This window comes from Jaculus jaculus, chromosome 6 (assembly GCF_020740685.1).
Source record: "Jaculus jaculus isolate mJacJac1 chromosome 6, mJacJac1.mat.Y.cur, whole genome shotgun sequence".
Classification (NCBI taxonomy): Eukaryota; Metazoa; Chordata; class Mammalia; order Rodentia; family Dipodidae; genus Jaculus; species Jaculus jaculus.
In genome coordinates this window covers 143,351,333-143,371,485 of record NC_059107.1, presented here as the reverse complement: position 1 = coordinate 143,371,485, position 20,153 = coordinate 143,351,333, and the positions used below count along the sequence as shown (strand labels likewise).

At 43.3% G+C, this 20,153-nt stretch overlaps 1 protein-coding gene across 2 annotated transcripts in view; it reads right to left on the bottom strand.

Annotated features, from left to right (window-relative positions):
- Window positions 1–20,153, bottom strand: part of Slc17a8 (solute carrier family 17 member 8) — a 47,031-nt gene that overhangs the window by 7,427 nt on the left and 19,451 nt on the right. Inside the window, exons 4-10 of one of the 2 annotated variants that reach the window (XM_045153126.1) lie at window positions 19,160–19,274; window positions 16,635–16,722; window positions 6,642–6,728; window positions 5,631–5,770; window positions 5,126–5,275; window positions 3,722–3,854; window positions 2,313–2,423 (exon numbers count right to left, since the gene is read on the bottom strand). In XM_045153126.1, coding sequence (XP_045009061.1) covers window positions 2,313–2,423; window positions 3,722–3,854; window positions 5,126–5,275; window positions 5,631–5,770; window positions 6,642–6,728; window positions 16,635–16,722; window positions 19,160–19,274 — 824 coding nt within the window. The remainder of the gene's footprint in view (window positions 1–2,312; window positions 2,424–3,721; window positions 3,855–5,125; window positions 5,276–5,630; window positions 5,771–6,641; window positions 6,729–16,634; window positions 16,723–19,159; window positions 19,275–20,153) is intronic. The other variant, XM_045153127.1, reaches the window with a different exon arrangement.

Sequence of the window (20,153 nt, the reverse complement as noted above, 5' to 3'; positions counted from 1 at the left end):
TTCTTGCTACTCAAATTATAGACTGCCAGTAGATGGGGCAGCACGTGCTTGTTTCCCAACACTTGGGAAATAAAGGAAGGAGGAGGGAGGTTGAGGCCAGCCTGGGATACGTAGGGAATTCAAGGTTAGGCTTAAATATATAGCAAGACCCTGTCTCAACAAGCCAAGGGCCAGGGAAGTAGCTGCAAGTCAGTGGTGAGAGATTTGCCAAGCATGTACAAGGCCCTGTGTTCCCATCCAGACTGAAAAAAAAGGGCTGGAGAGATGGCTTAGTGGTTAAGCGCTTGCCTGTGAAGCCTAAGGACCCCAGTTCGAGGCTCGGTTCCCCAGATCCCACGTTAGCCAGATGCACAAGGGGGCACACACGTCTGGAGTTTATTTGCAGAGGCTGGAAGCCCTGGCGAACCCATTCTCTCTCTCTCCCTCTATCTGTCTTTCTCTCTGTGTCTGTCACTCTCAAATAAATAAATAAATAAAAGAAAAAAGAAAGGAAAAGAAGAGGGCAAGCTAGAGTGATGGCTTAGCAGTTAAGGTGCTTGCCTGAGAAGCCTAAGGATCCAGGTTCTATTCTCCAGATCCCAGGTAAGCCAGATGCACATGATGGCACATGCATCTGGAGTTCATTTTCAGTGGCTAGAGGCTCTGGTGCACCCATTCTCTCTCTCTCATAAATAAATAAATAAATAATAAAATATTTAAAAAAAAAAAAAGAGAAGTGGACTACCAATCAACATCACATGTCACTCACTCTATAGAGCTTCCTTCAAGAAGTAGAAATCAACCAACCCCACTTTGGACCTGCTAATTCAGGATTCTGAAATTCACATTCTGAAAAGTCGGGGCCATTTCTGTGTACACTGAAACTTCAGAAGTGCGGGACTAGTGTGCACGGTAGCTGAACAGTAATAACAGTGAATATTTACAATGTGGTCCTGCTTCTAGCACTAGGTTAAGAACTTTGAATACCTTATTTTCACCAAAATGTACATTTTATGAGGGCAAATGCTTGGTACACCGCAGTATCCCCAGTGCTGTGAACAGTTACTTAGAAGTGGGAAAGAATGGATGAAAGAGCTCAGTTATCTTCTCAATAACCTACAGCATTACTGTTACTTCTTCCCAGTCTCTGGATGAGAATTTAAATAGCTTAGCAAATTCTGTCTTTCGTATCCTCACCCCCTAATATAGCTGATCATCAGCTCTATTAATTTTTTTATAATTTTTATTTATTTATTTATTTGAGAGAGACAGACACAGAGAGAAAGACAGATAGAGGGAGAGAGAGAATGGGCATGCCAGGGCTTCCAGCCTCTGCAAACGAACTCCAGACGCGTGTGCCCCCTTGTGCATCTGGCTAACATGGGACCTGGGGAACCGAGCCTCGAACCGGGGTCCTTAGGCTTCACAGGCAAGCGTTTAACTGCTAAGCCATCTCTCCAGCCCAGCTCTATTAATTTTTATTGATACTCCAAACCCCTATGTGGTAGTTTGGATGTGGAAGGTATCCAAAGACTCATATGCTTGACTGCTTTTGTCCCAGCTGGGGCACTATGTAGAAAGTTTGTAGAACCTTTGGGAGGTGGAGCCCTTGTTAGAGGGAATATATCACTGGAGGCAAGTTTTGAAGTGTTATGGCTCAGCCCTGCCTGATGCTCTTGGGCTCTCCCTACTTCCTCCCCACTGACATGAAGATGTGACACCCGCTCTCTGCTCCTGCCATGCTTTCCCTGCCACTGATGAAACCTCTCAAAACCGTAAGCCAAAATAAACCTTTCTTCCCCTAAGCTGTTTCTGGTTGGGTATTTTGTTCCAGCAACTTTGTGACATTAGCAAAGTACCCATTTTTATAAGCTTTAGGTAAATATCAGTAAAATACTGATATTACCACTTGCTTCACAATGTCTTAGGACAAACACAATTATGTAAAACTTTCTGTTACCATTTGAGCTAATGTTATCAGTCCTCTAGCAGAAGGTGAGGAATGAAAAAAGTCACAGGAACCCTCGTTAGGCAGGGTAACCTGCAGTTGGCCCCAGACACATGCTTAGGGCTCTCCTGGTACTTGAGGGACATCACCTGCCATTGTGTCTTTTCCCATGACAAAGTAAGTAGGGACAATCCTCCTCCAATGGGCTTCTAACCTCATCCTTGGTGATCTTACAATTCACTTCCCTTGATGAAACTCAAAGCAGTGGCCCTGTTCGTTACAAATGGCCTGGCTATTGAAGTAAGGTACAACTTCTTTGTCATTCCTCCTCCCTAAGATTTGATGTATCTATACACACAACCCAGAAACACAAGAGACACTTTACCTGAAATAGCAAAGCCACTAAATCCAACAGCAAGCACCAGAAAAGAGATAGCCACCCCTTTGGTGTGGGAAAAGCCAACCACCAGGAGGAGTGTTGCCTCCATGCCAAAGCCTACAAAGGGAAACAGAGGGGGAACTGTCATTACCCTGTGAGTGATTTAGAAAGAACTAATCCATGTTTCCACAAACCTGAGTGGGTTTTTTTTTAGGTTGGATTCCCACATAAAGACAAATGAAAAAGCAGCGCATGTGTCTAGAGTTATTTGCAGCAGCAAAAGGCCCTTGTGCACTTATATTGTCTCCTTCACCCTCTCTCGTAAGTAAATAAACTTCTTAAAATATTTTTATTTATTTGAGACAGAAAGAAAGAAGAAGATGAGAGTATGGAGATACTAGTGCCTTTTGTGAACTCGGGATGCATGTACCACTTTGTGCATCTGGCTTTACGTGGGTACTACGGAATCAAACCTGGGCCATCAGGCTTTGGAAGTAAGTGCCTTGGACCACTGAGAAATATCTTCAATCCAAAAGTATTTAAAAAAAAAACAGCAAAACAAATTAGCTAAGAAGAAAATGGAGAAGTTAAATAGGGTGAACAGTCATAAACATTGCAGGGATTCATGACTAATTCTACCTACTAGCTTTTTTGGGGGGGAAATAATCTTAACTTTGCCTTTGCAAAATCAAAGTGTGAAGCAAGAAATAAACTGGGTGTGGTGGTGCACGCCTTTAATCCCAGCACTCGGGAGGCAGAGGTAGGAGGATTGCCATGAGTTCAAAGCCACTCTGAGACTCTATAGTGAATTCCAGGTCAGCCTGGGCCAGAGTGAGACCCTACCTCAAAAAAAAAAAAGAAAAAGAAAAAGAAAAAGAAAAAGAAAATAAATTAAATAAATAAATAAACCAAGAAAGAGAATGGTGTGTATTTACATGTGTGTGCATGTATCCTATGCACAAACAAATGTTAAAAATAAAGTTTATTCAATTGTGCAAGAAAATAGCCTATGTCATATGTATGTATCTAATTTCATATATATATGAAAAGCAAAGAGAAAAATAAATATAAGCAGAAATAAATGCAGAAAGATGTGTGTAAAAGAAAAATAGTAAGCTCATATTTAGCTGGAAGTCATATTTCTTTGGCTTGAGAAAATGAACGAAACATTGCTTTGGTTCTAAGTGTGTCCTGATCCATCATCCATTTGCTAAGTTGCCCTACCTCAGGTTTCATGAGTGTAGACTAGATGACCACTTGGTAGGAGTGTGTGGACCAGACTCGGCTATCTGCTAGGGGATGGACTCGGGTATTTAAGACCCACGACCATGTCTAGATGCTACTTCTCAACCAGACTCTGCAGTTCTGTCTGCTCCACAAAAGCCACTGGAGTCCCCCTATGAAGTCCACCGTACCTCCACAGTTCATGATCTTTCGTACTGCAGTTGTGGTCAATATTTTTCTGCTTCTTAAATAATCAGCCAGTTGCCCTCCAATAGGCACAACAATTGTCATCACCATGTGTGGAACTGCTGACAAGAGACCCACCTGAAAGGAAAAGTGACAATGAACGAACTTAAATGACTTGTGAGAGGGCTGCCTACTTCCCTGCTCGCGCCTGCTGCACGGTCCCACAGCCACCACCAAACTCAGTCACCCAACAGGATCCAGGGAGGTTTGACTTCATAAAAAGCACTGAATGGGGAAGGGCTTTGCGTGTAAACCAACTGTCTTCTCTACCGGATTGAAACTCCCTCTGAGAGAAGCGATGACGTTTATTCATCACAGAGGCCCCAGCAGCAAGCACAGGACCCGGCCCATGGAAAGCAGTGCACTTGGCAGCCACTGCCACGCGACTGAACTAAGTCCTTCTGTGGTCTCTTCTGACCTGTAGCTGCACAGACACCTACTTCTGCTTACTACCGTGCTTGCCCTTGAAGGAAGGAGGTTTTGCCTTTCTTATGATGGCTAGTTTATATTTCACCATCAAAGCCTCCCTCCCTAAAATAAAGAGAACCTAATGATAATGACTGGAGACATCAAAGAGGTTCTTTGTAAACCATCACAAGCAATGGCTGTCCCTGCTACAATCATCACTCTGGAGAGAGGGTGGTCTGAACCAGGAGCCTCAAGATTCTTTCTGCTACCCAATGAATAGTACAAAAGGAGAGAAACCCACTCCGTGAAATCTTTTGTTGTTGTTGTTGTTGTTGTTGTTGTTTTGAGGTAGGGTCTCACTCTAGCCTAGGCTAATCTGCAATTCACTATGTAGTCTCAGGCTGGCCTGGAACTCAAAGTGATCCTCCTACCTCTGCCTCCCCAGTACTGGGATTAAAGGTGTGTGCCACCATGCCCAAAAGAGAAAAAGAGAGAGAGAGAGAGAGAGGGAGAATGGGCATACCAGAGCCTGCAACCACTACCAATGAACACCAGATGCATGCACCACCTTGTGTATCTGTGGGTACTGGGGACTTGAACTTGGATTGTTATGTTTTGTAGGTAAGTGCCTTAACTGCTGAGTCATCTCTCCAGCCCTCCATTAAATCTTTTTCATCTTTGTTTAATATTCAGTCTTTGCATTAACTTCAAAATCACTTTGAGTTTAGGTAGAACTAAAATAACTCTGCTCCTTACTAAGAAGAAATTAAATTAAATACAGTATGCACAAAATGAATGGCATGTCTGCCCTACAGGTGTTAGATGTCACAGCACTGTTAGGAATGAGGACCAGCAATTTAATAATTTTTCACACAAAGGTAGTCTCAGTAAAATCAAGAAAATTAAACTATGAGTACATTTGTAGTATCCGTGTATTTTACCTTACTTATTGCAAATCCAAAGACCTCTTCAAAATAAGCAGGCTGACTTATTAAGAGCAAATAAAAGGTCCAGCTTCTACAGAAGTTTGCCACGATGATGGCATAAACTGGCATCGATGTGAAAAATCTTTTCCATGGTGTATTAAATTTCTGGGGAGTAAAAATACCATGAGATTTTTAGTGAAGATACCAATGTCTTGTTTGTTGAAGAGGCTAACACAGGGCTGGAGAGATTGTTTAGTGGTTAAGGCACTTGCCTGTGAAGCCTAGGGACCCAGGTTTGGCTCCCCAGAACCCACATAAGCCAGATACACAAGGTCACACACGCACACAAGACCGTGCACACATCTGGAGTCTGATTGCAGTGGCTGGAGGCCCTGGCATGCCAATTCTCTCTCTCTCTCATACAAATTTTTTAAGAGGCCTTAAAAAAGAGGCTGACACAATCATTGAGGAGCACACTCACAGAAAAGAGACAAGACTTTATCCTTCCATTTATACTTACACTTAGATTAGCTAAGTTGGCCCCTTCTCCTATACTTGTCTCTATATAGGCCTTCTCCTCACTGGATATGGTTGGGTGAGCTGCTGGGCACTCATAGGCCTGCAACAGCCAAAACATGTACCAAATAATCCCGAACATACCTGCAGTTCAAAAACAAAGGCTCAGGCATATGGTCACATTTTCCTCTACATTTCTCAATCTTTATGATATTCTCAAATAATAATAACTTCAATGAGGAAAAAGTATTTTGTTGATTTTTTTTAAAAAGAATATTTTGCTTGTTAAAAAATGTCATCTTTTTTGGGCTGGAGAGATGGCTTAGCGGTTAAGCGTTTGCCTGTGAAGCCTAAGGACCCTGGTTCAAGGCTCAATTCCCCAGGACCCACATTAGCTAGATGCACAAGGGGGCGCATGCGTCTGGAGTTCGTTTGCAGTGGCTGGAGGCCCTGGTATGCCCATTCCCTCTCTCTCTCTCTCCCTCTCTCTCTCTCTCTCTCTCTCTCTCTCTCTCTCTTTCTCGGCCTCATTCTCTGTCTGCCCCTCTCAAATAAATAAATAAAACAGAAAAAAAAATTTTAAATATCATCTTTTATATAAACATTAAATCAACTACAAGTAGTTTCCTATTTGTACAATAAACCAGTCTTAGTAATTTCTATTTTCTTTTTTGTTGTTTTTCATTTTTATTTATTTATTTGAGAGTGACATAGAGAGAAAGAGGCAGATAGGTAGAGAGAGAGAGCGAGAGAGAGAATAGGTGCGCCAGGGCTTCCAGCCACTGCAAATGAACTCCAGACGTGTGCACCCCCTTGTGCATCTGGCTAACGTGGGTCCTGGAGAATCAAGCCTCGAACCAGGGTCCTTTGGCTTCACAGGCAAGCACTTAACTGCTAAGCCATCTCTCCAGCCCAGTAATTTCTATTTTCATATAACAAACTGTTAACCATGTTTTCATACAGTACAATATTTTGGTCGAGTCACCATGTGAACTCATGAGGCCAAATCACTCACCATAAGTATAAAAGACTGAGGACCATCCAATGTACTGCACCAACACCCCAGCCAGGGGCATGGCAACCACTGCCCCTGCATAGGAACCTGGAACCAGGAAAAGATTAAGGGACATTGGGAAATCATTGTGAAAGCCTTCTCAATTTATACAGAACACATAGGGTAAGGTTTGGAATGAACTGAACTGAGTCCGAGTCAGATACCTCCATGGGAAAAGTCTGGAAATTTCCCAGTGTACAGGAAATTTTGTGTTGAGCAGGGACTGAACCCAAACACTTTGCAACTGAGCTATACCCCAACTCCCAAGTAGAGTTTCCAGGAGAAGGTCACCAGGATGCCCTTGAACTTCATTAAGGAGACAATCCAGGGATAAGAAAAAGCTTGCTCAGACATAACAATTTGGAATTAGGAGATGAGAAAAGTTTTTAAAATGCAACTAGGGAGCTGGAGATATGACTCAGCAGTTAAGACGCTTTCTTGCAAAGCCTAACAGGCATGAGTTTGGTTCCCTATACCCATGCATAGCCATATGCACAAAGTGGCCCATGCATCTAGAGTTAATTTGCAGTGGCTAGAGGCCCTGATGTTCCCATTCTCCTTCCCTCCATCCCTCTCTCTCTCTCGTGCATTAAGGAATTTTCCAGTGAAGCCTAAGAACTCATGTTTGAATCTCCAGGTCCCACATAAGCCAGACGCACAGTGACACAAGTGTGCAATGTCATACATGCACACAAGGGGACACATGCATCTGGAAGGTTTTGTTTGTTTGCTTGTTTGTTTGTTTTTTGGCTGAAGGCTCTGGTGCATCCATTCTCTCTCTCTCTCTATCTCTCTCATTAAAAAAATGAAACTAGATAACAATATTGGGAGCTGAAGATAGCAAGTTTTAAGGGAACAGATGGAACCTGCCTTTCAGACCTCACAATTCCAAGCATATACCGAACTATTAGAGGCATTGTGCTTCTATAGTCTTGATAAACACACACACACACACACACACACACATGCACACACACATGCACACACCTCAGAAAGCAGTTGAATTCTGGGATGGCAGGAGGGCTGTTGTCTCCATCTACTTCCTAATAGTTACACTTTAAAGTTTATTTATTTTGAGTAAAAATTATCACAGGGCATGTCTGGATGAAGTTCTTCTACTAGGTCCTCACAGCAGATTAAAACTCAAAATGGGGAGGTTAAGGAGATGGCTCTGTGGGTAAAATGCCTGTTGAACAAGCTTGAGGACCTACATTCAGATCCGCAGTATGCATGCAAAAGCCAGGTGTACTGGCCTGCCCCTGTGATCCCAGCACTGGACAGGTAGAGACAGGAGGATCTCCGGGGCTTGCCGAAGGGCTAGTCTAGCTGATCAACTATTTTCCTATTGTCTGTGTCTTTGTTCTGCTGCCGCATATGGGAAGGAATGTCAAAAGGCCAACCTGCTTTCAGTACTTGCTTCTGCTTCTGTCAGCCCTTTACAGCCCATCAAACCCAACCCTTCTGCTTGGCCTATTTGGAAAAATCATTCTATCTCATAAAATAAAATATTGTTGATTATAGAATCAAAAATAAAGCCAATTAAGAGCCTAAAATTGCAATTTTGTCCTTTGAAATTTCTTGCTTTGTAAATACTTAACATTGTAAACCCTTACGTGTGTGAGGGTGATTATCTTGTCTAGACAAGATAACAAGGGCTAGTATCAGTGACCTGGCCTCCCTGTCTCTCTTGGTGCTGGATATCTGGTAGGTAAACTCAAGCCCCTACAAGCTGCCAATAAATACCATCTTAATTGAAAAGCCGCTCTCTAAAATGTCTTTGGGGTCACAAGTGAGAAAAGTTTGACTTGAGACAAGGAAGCAACATAGAAGGAAATTCCACTCCCCACGGCCCAACACCGAGGAAGACCTTTAGGAAATGAGAAGTGGGAGATGTCCCAGAAAGCAGAAAAAAATCACAACTGTTAAGTGGGGTTTGACCCTGCGAGAAAGGTACAACCTGGGATCCAGAATGCGAATATGACACCCTAGGACATGGAAAGACTTGTTCAGAGATAAGACAGTCATGAAATAGTCATCTCCTGGGGTTGGTTGGAGGGTAATTGAAGCTCCATGTCACAAGATGTTTTGTGAGCTGAATGAGTTGCACAAATGCCAATTATTGCTGCTTTATCACATTCATAATGACAAAGCACATTTTCTTTTTTCTTTTTTTTTCTTTTTGAGGTACAGTTTCACTCTAGCCCAGGCTGACCTGGAATTCACTATGTAGTCTCAGGGTGGCCTTGAACTCACGGTGATCTTCATACCTCTGCCTTCTGAGTGCTGGGATTAAAGGTGTGCGCCACCACACCCAGCTCAAAGCACATTTCTTAAGCCTCCAAATTCCTCACAGCAATAAGGTGAGAACTACAAGCATATGTTAGGAAAAGACCTCTCTCTTTCTCTCTCCCCCTGTGCCTCTTCCTCATACCCCCTTTCGTGTGTGTGTGTGTGTGTGTGTGTGTGTGTGTGTGTGTGTGTGTGTGTGTCTGTGTGTGTGTGTTTGTGTGTGTGTAGAAGGTAGTCTTCGGCCCCGGGGTCTCGCATTCTGGGCAGGGAAGCAGGAGGGTTAGGTAATCCCACTTAACCACTCACTACCATGCACTGAGTCGTTTTTGTGAGGCAAATACTGTGCTAAGTTTGTACCTGTGCTTTCACTCAACATCTTTCCATCAGGGACAGATACTAGTATCATCACCCATTTTATAGGAAAAACAAGTTTAAAAGAAGGAGAAATAAATTGCCGAAGGTTACAGAGATCTAAGGGCAGGTTTATGGTAGATGAGCTCAGGTTTGTGGGACTGCAAAACCCTTACTCTAATCATGCAAACTTGGTCTTCTTTACCCCCACATTATTAATAACTCCCTGTGGTGGTTTGACTGTACAGTCCCCCATATCCTCATGTGTTTGAGATTAAGCTTGATTCTGACACTTAATTCCCAGCTGGTGGGGCCTTTGGGAGGCGGAGCCTTGCTGGAGAAGACATGTCACTGGTGATGAGCCTTAGGGTCATATGGTCCAGCCCTGCTTGCCAGTGCTAGCATCCCCCCCCACACCCTTCTCTCTCTCCTTCCTTCCCGCTGAAGAGGAGATGTGATGTCCAGCTCTCTGTTCATACCATGCTTCCCCTCCCATGACGATACTTCCCCTCAAAATTGTAAGCTGAAATAAACCCTTTGCTTCCATAAGGTGTTCGGGCTGAGTGTCCCAGCAGTGAGAAGGTAACTGCTACACTCCCCACTGTAGGAAGCATTCTGTCACTGGGAAAGCTACCACTGGAATCACTGCCTGTCTCCCCTCCCTGTCTATCAAACTCTTCCTCTTCCTTTTAGCCACAGCTCCAGCCTTGTCTTCCCTCCACACATGGCCCTCAGGCTGCCCTGAAGAGCAGAGTGGACTTCAGTGCTGTGTGTATTTACCGCCGAGGGCAGATGAAGTCCTCAGTGTCCACACCTGCCATGGCGAGGGGCAGAGCCGAAGTGGATGCAGGACAGACGACCCAGTTTTGTCCTCACTAGTCATGGAAATTCAATCTTTTCTTCTCAGTTTCATCATTGCTGAAATAGTGGCTTGTGACTAGGTGTTTTCTCGAATTGTTCCCACTCCAGTATCATTTGAGATTAAGAGTTGAGTAAACTCAAGCCTGGGTTTCCTTCAGGTGACATTTTTCATTGACTACTCTTTGAGGAGGCCATACCTTAGCTGAGAAATGCAATAAAGCCTGTGACCTTGACCTTTCATTGAGAGTCGAACCATTTCATGTAAAGCTATAAAAATCACCCTTAGAATGGGGAGTGGCTACTAGTCACTCTTATTTTACTGGCAAGTCAAAATGAAAGGCCTTACTGATTAACCATCTACAGGAAACAAGCCAAGGACCTGACAATCCACAGTCAGTGGATACAGTTCTACACGTTCTAGGGTTGGCTGCAACTTTTGTAGGGTAGAAAGGTGATTTGGCAAACAAGAGACCAGAGATGATTTCCAGACATGTGAGGCTAACCACATCTCAGCTGTCCATGTCATTTCAAAGGAGACACAAAACAGACATGGAAAATACCTCACCCCCAAATTCCAAGGGATGTTTTATGGTACTGATGGTGATTAAAAGAAATAAAAAGGGCTGAAGAGATGGCTTAGTGGTTAAGGGGCTTGCCTGCAAAGCCTAACCACCCAGGTTCAATTCTCCAGGTCCCACATAAGCCAGATGCACAAGGTGGCACATGCATCTGGAGTTTGTTTGCAGTGGCTGAAAGCCCTGGCATGCCCATTCTCTCTTTCTTTCTCTTTCTTTCTCTCTCTCTCTCAAATAAGAATTAAAAAGAAGAAGAAATAAAGAGACAGTAAGAAAGAACTAAACAGAGATAAAGGGAAATATTGATTGATGATTAATTGATTGATTGAGCTCCCCTTAGTAAAGAAGTCCAAGTTATGGGCTGCAAGGCCACTGAGAAATCCAGCTGGAATTGAGCTGAAAACCTCTTCCATGTAGACCAGCTAACAGAAAGCTGGAAAAAGCCATTCTGCATGCAGTACAATGGGAGAAAGAGAAATCACCAGTGAAGATACTCAACATTGGATACTGCAAGCCTTATATTTGGCCAGCCAGGCCAAATGAGCCAACAGGTGCAATAGTGACACATCTATCATGGTGGAAACCAACTTCCCTCTAATTGGACTGGAGGCCCATTCCATGGGTGTAACATCTGCTGCTGTCTGGCTAAATGTATATACTATGCTTATCAAACTACCCAGTAAGCTCTTCTCTTAATGTTTGTACTCTTATGTTAATGTTACTCTCACTTCTGGTAGAGAATCTTCTCTTTTCAGATGGCAGTGACCTTAGGACAACTCAGAAGGTATCATGGTGCTGGAACAAGTGACCACATTGCTCAGTACTGCAATATCTCTATCACACCTTCCAAGGCTCAGGGTCTAATACAGAAGAGATGGCAGAAAGAATGTAAGCGCCAAAGGAAGGGTAGAACTCCTTACAACGTGCTCCCTCCAGACACAAAATGGCCTGGATATCCATGACTTCACAGTGCCTGACACTACCTACACAAGACCATCATAAGAGGAGGAAAAGATCATGACATCAAAATAAAAGAGACTGATTGAGAAGGGGAGGGGATATGATGGAGAATGGAGTTTCAAAGGGGAAAGTTGGGGGAGGAAGGGTATTACCATGGGATATTTTTTATAAGCATGGAAGTTGTTAATAAAAATTTGAAAAAAAAAGTCCAAGTCAGCTTGTCTTGGGAAAAGCAAGCTGGCTTAAAAATCAGGCAGACCTGTGGCTGTGGTAGTGCATGCCTGTGATCACAGCACTAGACAGACAGACAGAGGCAGAAGGATCATCAGTTGAAGGCTGGCTTAGGTTATATAGCCAGACTCTCTCACAACTCCCTCCAGTGATCACGTCCCAAAAGACAAACCAATGTGAACACCAATTTGTGCAGCATACCACCTTCACAATTCAGGAAGCCCGTGTAAGGAAATGTTATGGAGGATTAATGGGGGAAGAATCAATTAGCAGCTTCAAATGCAATTTTTTTTTTTTTTTTTGGTTTTTCTTTTCAATCAATCTCTCCCACTAGCCCAGGATGACCTGGAATTCACTAGGTAGTCTTAGGGTGGCCTCCAACTCACAATCCTCCTACCTCTACCTCCTGAGTGTTGGAATTAAAGGCATGCACCACCACGCCCAGCTCAAATGCAAACTGTTTAATATTTTTATTTATTACTTATTTGCAAGCAGAGAGACAGGGGGAGAGAAAGAGAACATGGATGCTCCAGGTCTCTTGACACTGTAAAAAACAAAAACAAAAACAAAAAAAAAATCCTCCAGATGTGAGCTATCTCTTCAGCCCCAAAATAAATTCTTTATGGGAAAAAAGATGATATTGGTGACTATGCTGAGAAAAGAATAGCCCAACTGAATAGGAAATGAGAACTCAGATTTTACAAAAGAAGCTCTGCATGGAAAAGGATGTCAGTTCCTTTGATGAAGAATCTGAAATTCAGTAAAGTAGAAAGCACTACTTAGCTGTGATAATAATCAGGAGTCAATGGCCAATTCTTCCATTCAGTCACTGCAATCCAGTCCCAAAAGTATGGATATGTTTTATATCTCCTTAGAATAAAAATCTTGAGCTAATAGTTAAGAATCAATTCTAAGCAAAGAAAAAAACAATTTTTTGCAAAATTTTTCTAATGACATTTGATCAGGGCTGGAGAGATTTACAGTGGTTAAAGATACTTGCTTGTAGAGCCTAATGACCAGGTCCAATTCCCCAGGGCCCACATAAAGCCAGACATACAAAGTGGTACATGCATCTAGAATCCATTTGCAGTGGCAGGATGGCATGCTCACTGTTGCAGTCAGGCTCGCACTGCTGGCAGAAATCACCTGACCAAGAGCAGCTTGTGGGAAACAGGTTTGTTTGGCTTATGGACTCAAGGGAAAGCTCTATGAAGGCAGGGGGAAATAATGGTATGAGCAGAGAGTGGCTATCACCTCTGGCCATCAGGTGGACAATAGCAACAGGAGAGTGTGCCAAACACTGGCCAGGGGACACCATCTGTAATACCCATAAGCTTGCCCCCAACAATACACTGCCTGCAGGAGACTTTAATTCCCAAATCTCCATCAGCTGGGAGGCTAGCATTCAAAACACCTGTTTATGGGGGACACCTGAATCAAACCACCACATTCCACTCCTGGCCCTGATAAACTGATATCCATACATGATATTAAACACAATGCATTGAGTCCAATTTTAAAAGTCCCATAGTTTTTATCAATATTAATGATGTTCAAGCAATCATCATAACTCAAGATTTTTTTAACTGAGCCATAATACCAAAAATAAACAAAAAAAAACCAATAATGGCACAGAATAAACACACTGCAAAAGATGGCATTGGGCATGGCAAAGAATTATTCAGCTGATACAAGATTTAAAACCAGGGCAAACACCAAACTCTGTAGATCCAAGCCCAACAACTCTAGTCAGTGACAAATCGACAAGTCCAATAATTCTCACTAGTAGCGAGTCTCTGGAGTTCCAATTCAGCCCCTCCAGCTAGGCTACTCACAGTCCTGGAAAATTTCATCAAGGGTGGCATCTCTTTGGCAGCCATCTCATGGTTCCGGCACCTCAACTAGGTCTCAACTGCAACCCATGGTTCATCCTCATGGCTCCTTCGAGTTTCCATGCAGGCACCCAGCAAACCTGCTTCACACTGCCCATGGCCATTTCCAAAACACAAGACCACATTGCAAACTCAAAGACCCTCTCTTTCCTGCATTTCTTATACTCTATAATACCAGGTGGGGTGTCAGTTTGTTAATCCAGAGGGAAATAAAGCAAACTTTGAAGAACAGGACACTCCTTGAGCAACCAGGCTACATTCTTTCTGTTGTCCTAATGCAGGTCAAATGACCCAATCTCAATGGCTATAATCTCTCATACAATTGCAGCTGAACTGGCAGCAATTTCTGCCCAAAGATTTTATTTTATTTCTGTGCCATATCCCCCTGTTCACATCAGTCTGTTTCTATGCAAAGCAACCCTGCACAAGTTCTCATGATACAAGCATAACAGCAAGCCTCTCACACAAACTGCTTCTAGCCCAGTCCAGGCAATGCTCTTTCTTACCCTCACAAGCCAGATCTCACAGTCCATAGTTCTTACTGCATTCAAGTCTTTTAACTCTGATCAGAATAGTCTATCAAGCTGGAGTTACAGCACTGTAAGGCATCTATTAAGCCAAGGTTTCAAATCCTTCACTTTCCTCTTGAAAATAAGCTCCAAAAGGCCAAAGCCACACAGTCAGGTGTCTAGCAGAAATCCCACTCCTTGGTACCAATATTGCTGTTGCAGTCAGGCTCACATTGCTGGCAGAAATCACCTGACCAAGAGCAGCTTTTGGGAAAAAGGTTTATCTTGGCTTACAGGCTCAACGGAAAGGTCCATGATGGTAGGGGAAAACACTGGCATGAGCAGAAGGTGGACATTACCTCCTGGCCAACATAAAGTAGACAATAACAACAGAAGAGTGTGCCAAACACAGGCAAGGAGACACTGGCTATAACACCCATAAACCCACCCCCAACAATACACTTCCTCCAGGAGGCATTAAATCCCAAATCTCCATCAGCTGGGAACATTCAGAACACATAAGTTTAGGGGAACACCTGAATCAAACCACCACACCCATTCTCTCTCCCTCTCCCTCTCTCAAATAATGTGACTAAAAAGTATTCTAAACATAGTATATAACAGTAAAATTTTTCATAAGTGATTCTTTTATAGACAGAAATTGGTTTTGTAAACTCTACCTAATTTTCTTAACTATACTATAATACAACAATAAAGATAATAGTCTAAAAAATAATCAGGCAGTTCCAATTCACTTTGTTTCTTTTTTTAGTCTAAAGCATTCTTACATTCATGTGCCCCTCATTTATAAAAGCAACTTTTATCTATTTTACAACTGTGCTGATATCTCTCATTTTTCTCACTTTGTACAGTTTTGAGGTGTACCCTTTAGAACATTGATTCCACTGACTCTCCTAGCCATGCACATTCCCAAAAGGATGCTTGGAATGAAGCTACCTTGGCAAGGTGAACTTTGGGGATCCAGAAATTAATGTTGCATCACTACTCAGGGGTCACTTATTTATTTGGGGGTAAGATAAATGGGCTCTGATTCATTTTACCTGGAATATAAGGACAAGAATTTAGAGCTGGAGAGATAGCTTATCAGTTAAGCATCTCAAAAAAGCAAAAGACAGTGATGAAATTTGACTTCAATTACTTTTTCTCTTTGAAACATTAGGCCGGTGAAGCCTAAGGACCCTAGTTCAAGGCTTGATTTCCCAGGACCCACACTAGCCAGATGCACAAGGGGACGCACGCATCTGGAGTTCGTTTGCAGTGGCTGGAGGTCCTGGCATGCCCATTCTCTCTCTCTATCTGCCTCTTTCTCTGTCTGTTTGTCCCTCTTAAATAAATAATTTAAAAAATTTTTAAATTAAAAAAAAGAATTTAAATATCTCTGTAATAATGTGTACATGGCAGTGGTGTGTCAGGAAGGTTCCATATCAAGAGTCAAATGGGGGCTGGAGAGATGGCTTAGCGGTTAAGCGCTTGCCTGTGAAGCCTAAGGACCCCGGTTCGAGGCTCGGTTCCCCAGGTCCCATGTTAGCCAGATGCACAAGGGGGCGTACACGTCTGGAGTTCGTTTGCAGAGGCTGGAAGCCCTGGCGCGCCCATTCTCTCTCTCTCCCTCTATCTGTCTTTCTCTCTGTGTCTGTCGCTCTCAAATAAATAAATAAAAAGAGTCAAATGGTTTCATCCCGGCTCTGTGATAGCATCTGTGCAACGTTGCATAAGCATCGCACTTTACGTTTGATGTCAAAATCAAGGAGAGAAGGAGGAGCTCGATAATCCCATCTCTTCCATTTTGGTCCCTGGAAAATATCCTTAGTTTGCTAATCCAACAACCACTTAGAACACACTATCTGCTGTCTTTTTCTACTACAGAGGCTGGAAAAGCTAAGTACTTGCCATCCTAACTGTCTCTGCAGTTAGAAAGACATGACGCAGTTGGGGCTAAGGGAACATAAACTGAAGCCTAGTTGTGGTTGTGGAGCAGAAAGCAGGAGTGGGGGGTGGACATTGAGAAATCTTTTGCTTTCCTGATGAAAGGGTCAGACGGAGTAAACACCAGAGTAGAATGCTATCACTAAGGCCTGAACAGCAGAAAGTAAGTAGCCCTTGATGGCTCAGTGAGCTGCAGAATCAACAATAGCCACTCACCTCTGGAATTCTGCTATGTGAAAAAAAAAAATGAATTATTTTTAAAGGTCTTGGTAGAACATCCAGCTATCTGAAACCCAAAGAATTCCGAAATGAATCTTGTCCAGGTGCTGAGAAGCTTACCGCAGAAAGACATTGTGGCCAGCCGGCTTCTCTCCAAAGGTGGCGCCCACTTGCTCCACATGCCATGGCAGGCAGGGTAGGTCACCCCCTGAAAGGAGAGTCAAAGAACGACGACTAGCTGCACAGGATGGCAGCTGCAGGGCATCCTAGCACTTTTGGTAGAGGCAGTTTGGAGGATCAGAAGTTCAAGGTTGTCCTCACCTACATAGCAAGTTTGAGGCGAGCTTGAGCTACATACATGAGACTGCCTCGTCTCAAAAAAGCAAAAGACAGTGATGAAACTTGACTTCAATTACTCTTTCTCTTTGAAACATGACAGCCATTTCTTCACATTAAACTGCAATATGAAGCACAATTTATACACACTATGGATTGAAATTTTATGTTCCTTTCCAAATTTGTATGCTGAAATTGCTGGGGACATAGCTCAGTAGAGGAGCACTTGTCTAGCACGCAGGAGGCCCTAGGTCAATCCGCTACACTTCAAGCTGCAAAACAAAACACCATATATGCAAAAATAGAATCCCCAGTGTGATGGTGTTTGAACGGGAGCTTGAGGAGGCAACACGGGTGTGAGGGTGCAGGCCTCAGGAATGAGATTCATACCCCTATGTAAGAAGCCCCAGACAGCCTCCTTGCCCTTTCTGCAGGACGAGAACACAGGGAGGTGACTGTGTAGGACCATGAAGCAGGCCCACCCCAGACACTGAATCTACTGGTATTTGGACCGTGACCTTGCTGGCCTCTAGAACCATGAGAAATAAGCTTCTGTACGACGTGGCATTGTGCTGTAGGAGCACAAACAGATTAAAACAGACACTAAAGCACGTAACTTGCCTATTTTGACTCATAGCACTGATACTGAAACTCCAATACAGTCCAAATATGAGGAGCGAGACTGGAGAGATGGCTTAGTGGTTAAGCACTTGCCTGTGAAGCCTAAGGACCCTGGTACGAGGCTTGATTCCCCAGGACCCACGTTAGCCAGATGCACAAGGGGGTACACGCATCTGGAGTTCGTTTGCAATGGCTGGAGGCCCTGGCGTGCCCATTCTCTATCTGCCTATTTCTCTCTGTGTCTGTTGCTCTCAAATAAATAAATAAAATAAAATATGAGGATGATGGGGAACTGGAAGAAAGCTTAGATGTGTACTTCATTCATTGTTAAGAATAACAGTGTAGGAAGAACCTTCCATGATCACTCAGTTCATCCTCTCATTTCAAGACAGAATCTAAGCTCATAGTCACTCAGGGACTTAGTGATCATAGCTATGAATGCCACATTTGATCCCCACACTGGTATTTCCCAGTGTGACATACATATGTCCCTCGATTGGATTAGTTTGGTGGTGGTGTTACTGGGGATGTAACCTAGGGCCTTACACATGCTAGGCAAGTATTCAATCACTACTATATCCTCAGCACTTTATTATTTTTCATTTGAGACAACCTGGCTAAGTTCCCTAGGCTCACCTTGAACCCACTCTGTGGCCTATATAGGCCTTGAACTTGAGATCCTCCTGCCTCAGCTTCCTCAGTAGCTAGAATTACACCACTGGTCATAGCTCATCATTAATTAAAAATGCTATACTACCTATATATGTATATATTTACATAGACACACGAAATGTATGTTTTAGACAAAAAAGAATGCAACCCCATATCAAACCCATGATTTCAAAAAGAACCATGCTTAGAGACTGATTTTTTGGGGGGTATGGGGTGGATTTTAAAGCGGATCCATCCAGGCAGAAACAATGAGTAACAGCACATGCCGTACATGGATGCAGCAAAGCGAGGGGTGAATGTCAGGGACTGGGCAATGACTCGCTGGATCAGAAGCTGACAAGCAGTGGCCCAGTTTGACCCACCGTGTGTTTTTCTATAGCCAGCAAGGTTTTTACACGTTAGAGTGGACAGAAAAAAAAAAGGAAGAAAAAAAGAAGATACTGTTTCCTGGCACATCAAACTCATATGAAATTCAACTCTCATTGTATAAATTTGAACGCAGCTATGCTTCTACGTTGTTGGGGCCTCCTTCTGTGCTGTAACCATAGAATTGAGTTGTTGTAATAGATGCCACAAAGCCCATATATTTACCACCTGGTTCTAAATCTTGCCTCTTGCTCTGTGGAGAAAAATCTCCTTACCAGAATATACCGCTAGACATTCCCAGATTGATTAGCAAAGGCATGTAATTGCTCTTCCTCATGGAAAGAGCTCTTGCTAAGTGAAGAAGGTTTGGAGCTTCTGTCTCATCGTCTGGTAAAAGGAAGGAGGTTGGGATCGATTGTCTCTGAAACTGCTTATGGAATGAATGGCCCTTTGCTGTGTATAAATGTGAAGCCACACAAAAAATTTTAATTAAAATATTCATGCTCATACCAATCACCAAGGAGCTGCAATAGCAGCAAAGGTGGGCAACAGAAAAACTGGGGAAGGGATTTCCTTCAAAAGCTGAACTTCCTAAAGGGCCATGCATTCCTGGGTAATACTGAGACATTTAAATAAGGTGTCTCTCCTACCTCCACTAGACCCTGCAAGATCCTGACACACAGGACACAGCCATAGTGAACTCTGGCCGCAGACGGTATGAACATGTTCAAAGTCGATGTCAAAAAGATGGCAGCTCCAAAGACCCTAGGGGACCAAAAGTGCTGTGTTATTGGGCAGAGCAATGATGAATGAAATACTTCTATTAAACATCAGCAACCAGCCTGACATCAGTTCACAAATAATCATGATGGAAAAACAAAAGATTTACTCATAAAAATAGTGTGTTAGAATCTGGTGTGCCCCACAGTAGACTCCTGGGCTGCTTTGATTCCCAACTTCTAGTCCATAGACCAATCATGGGCATGTTTATGATTGCATAGGGATATCCCACCTGGATGATATCCTAGCAGGTTGTAGGATTTCCTACAGACCACATTCAACCTTGTTCTTTCTATGTGAACTTCCCTATCTTCTTAAGTTCTGCATGTTTAAGGTTCCTTTGGAGCAGTCAGCTTCTTGTTGATGGGACAAAATGCCTGACCAAAAGCAGCTTAGAGGAGGAAAGGGTTTATTTCAGCTTACAGTTTTGACAGGAAGTTTCATCATGGCATGAAAAGCATGGCCGAGCAAAGGCTGGGCATTACATCTTGCCACATAACAGCAGCAGGACAGGAGCCACAAGAGTGAACCAGCTCTGAACACCCAGTGGCTGGACTAAACAACCTCAAGGTCGGTCCTTAGTGACACGCCCTTTCCAGTAAGGCTCCAGCTCCCAAGCTGACACCAACTAGGAACCAAGTGTTCAAAATACATGAGGCTATATGGGAACATTTCATCCAAACCATTTCATGGTGCTGTTCGGGAATATTACGGAACTTATAGGAGATGGAGCCTTGCTGGAGGAAGTGGGTGTCTGGGCTGGTGGGGTGGCAGCCCAACCCTAATTCCTGTTTGTACTCTGCTTCGTAACTCCTGACACAATGTGGCCAGCTGACTTCCTGCTCCTGCTATCATGCCCTTCTC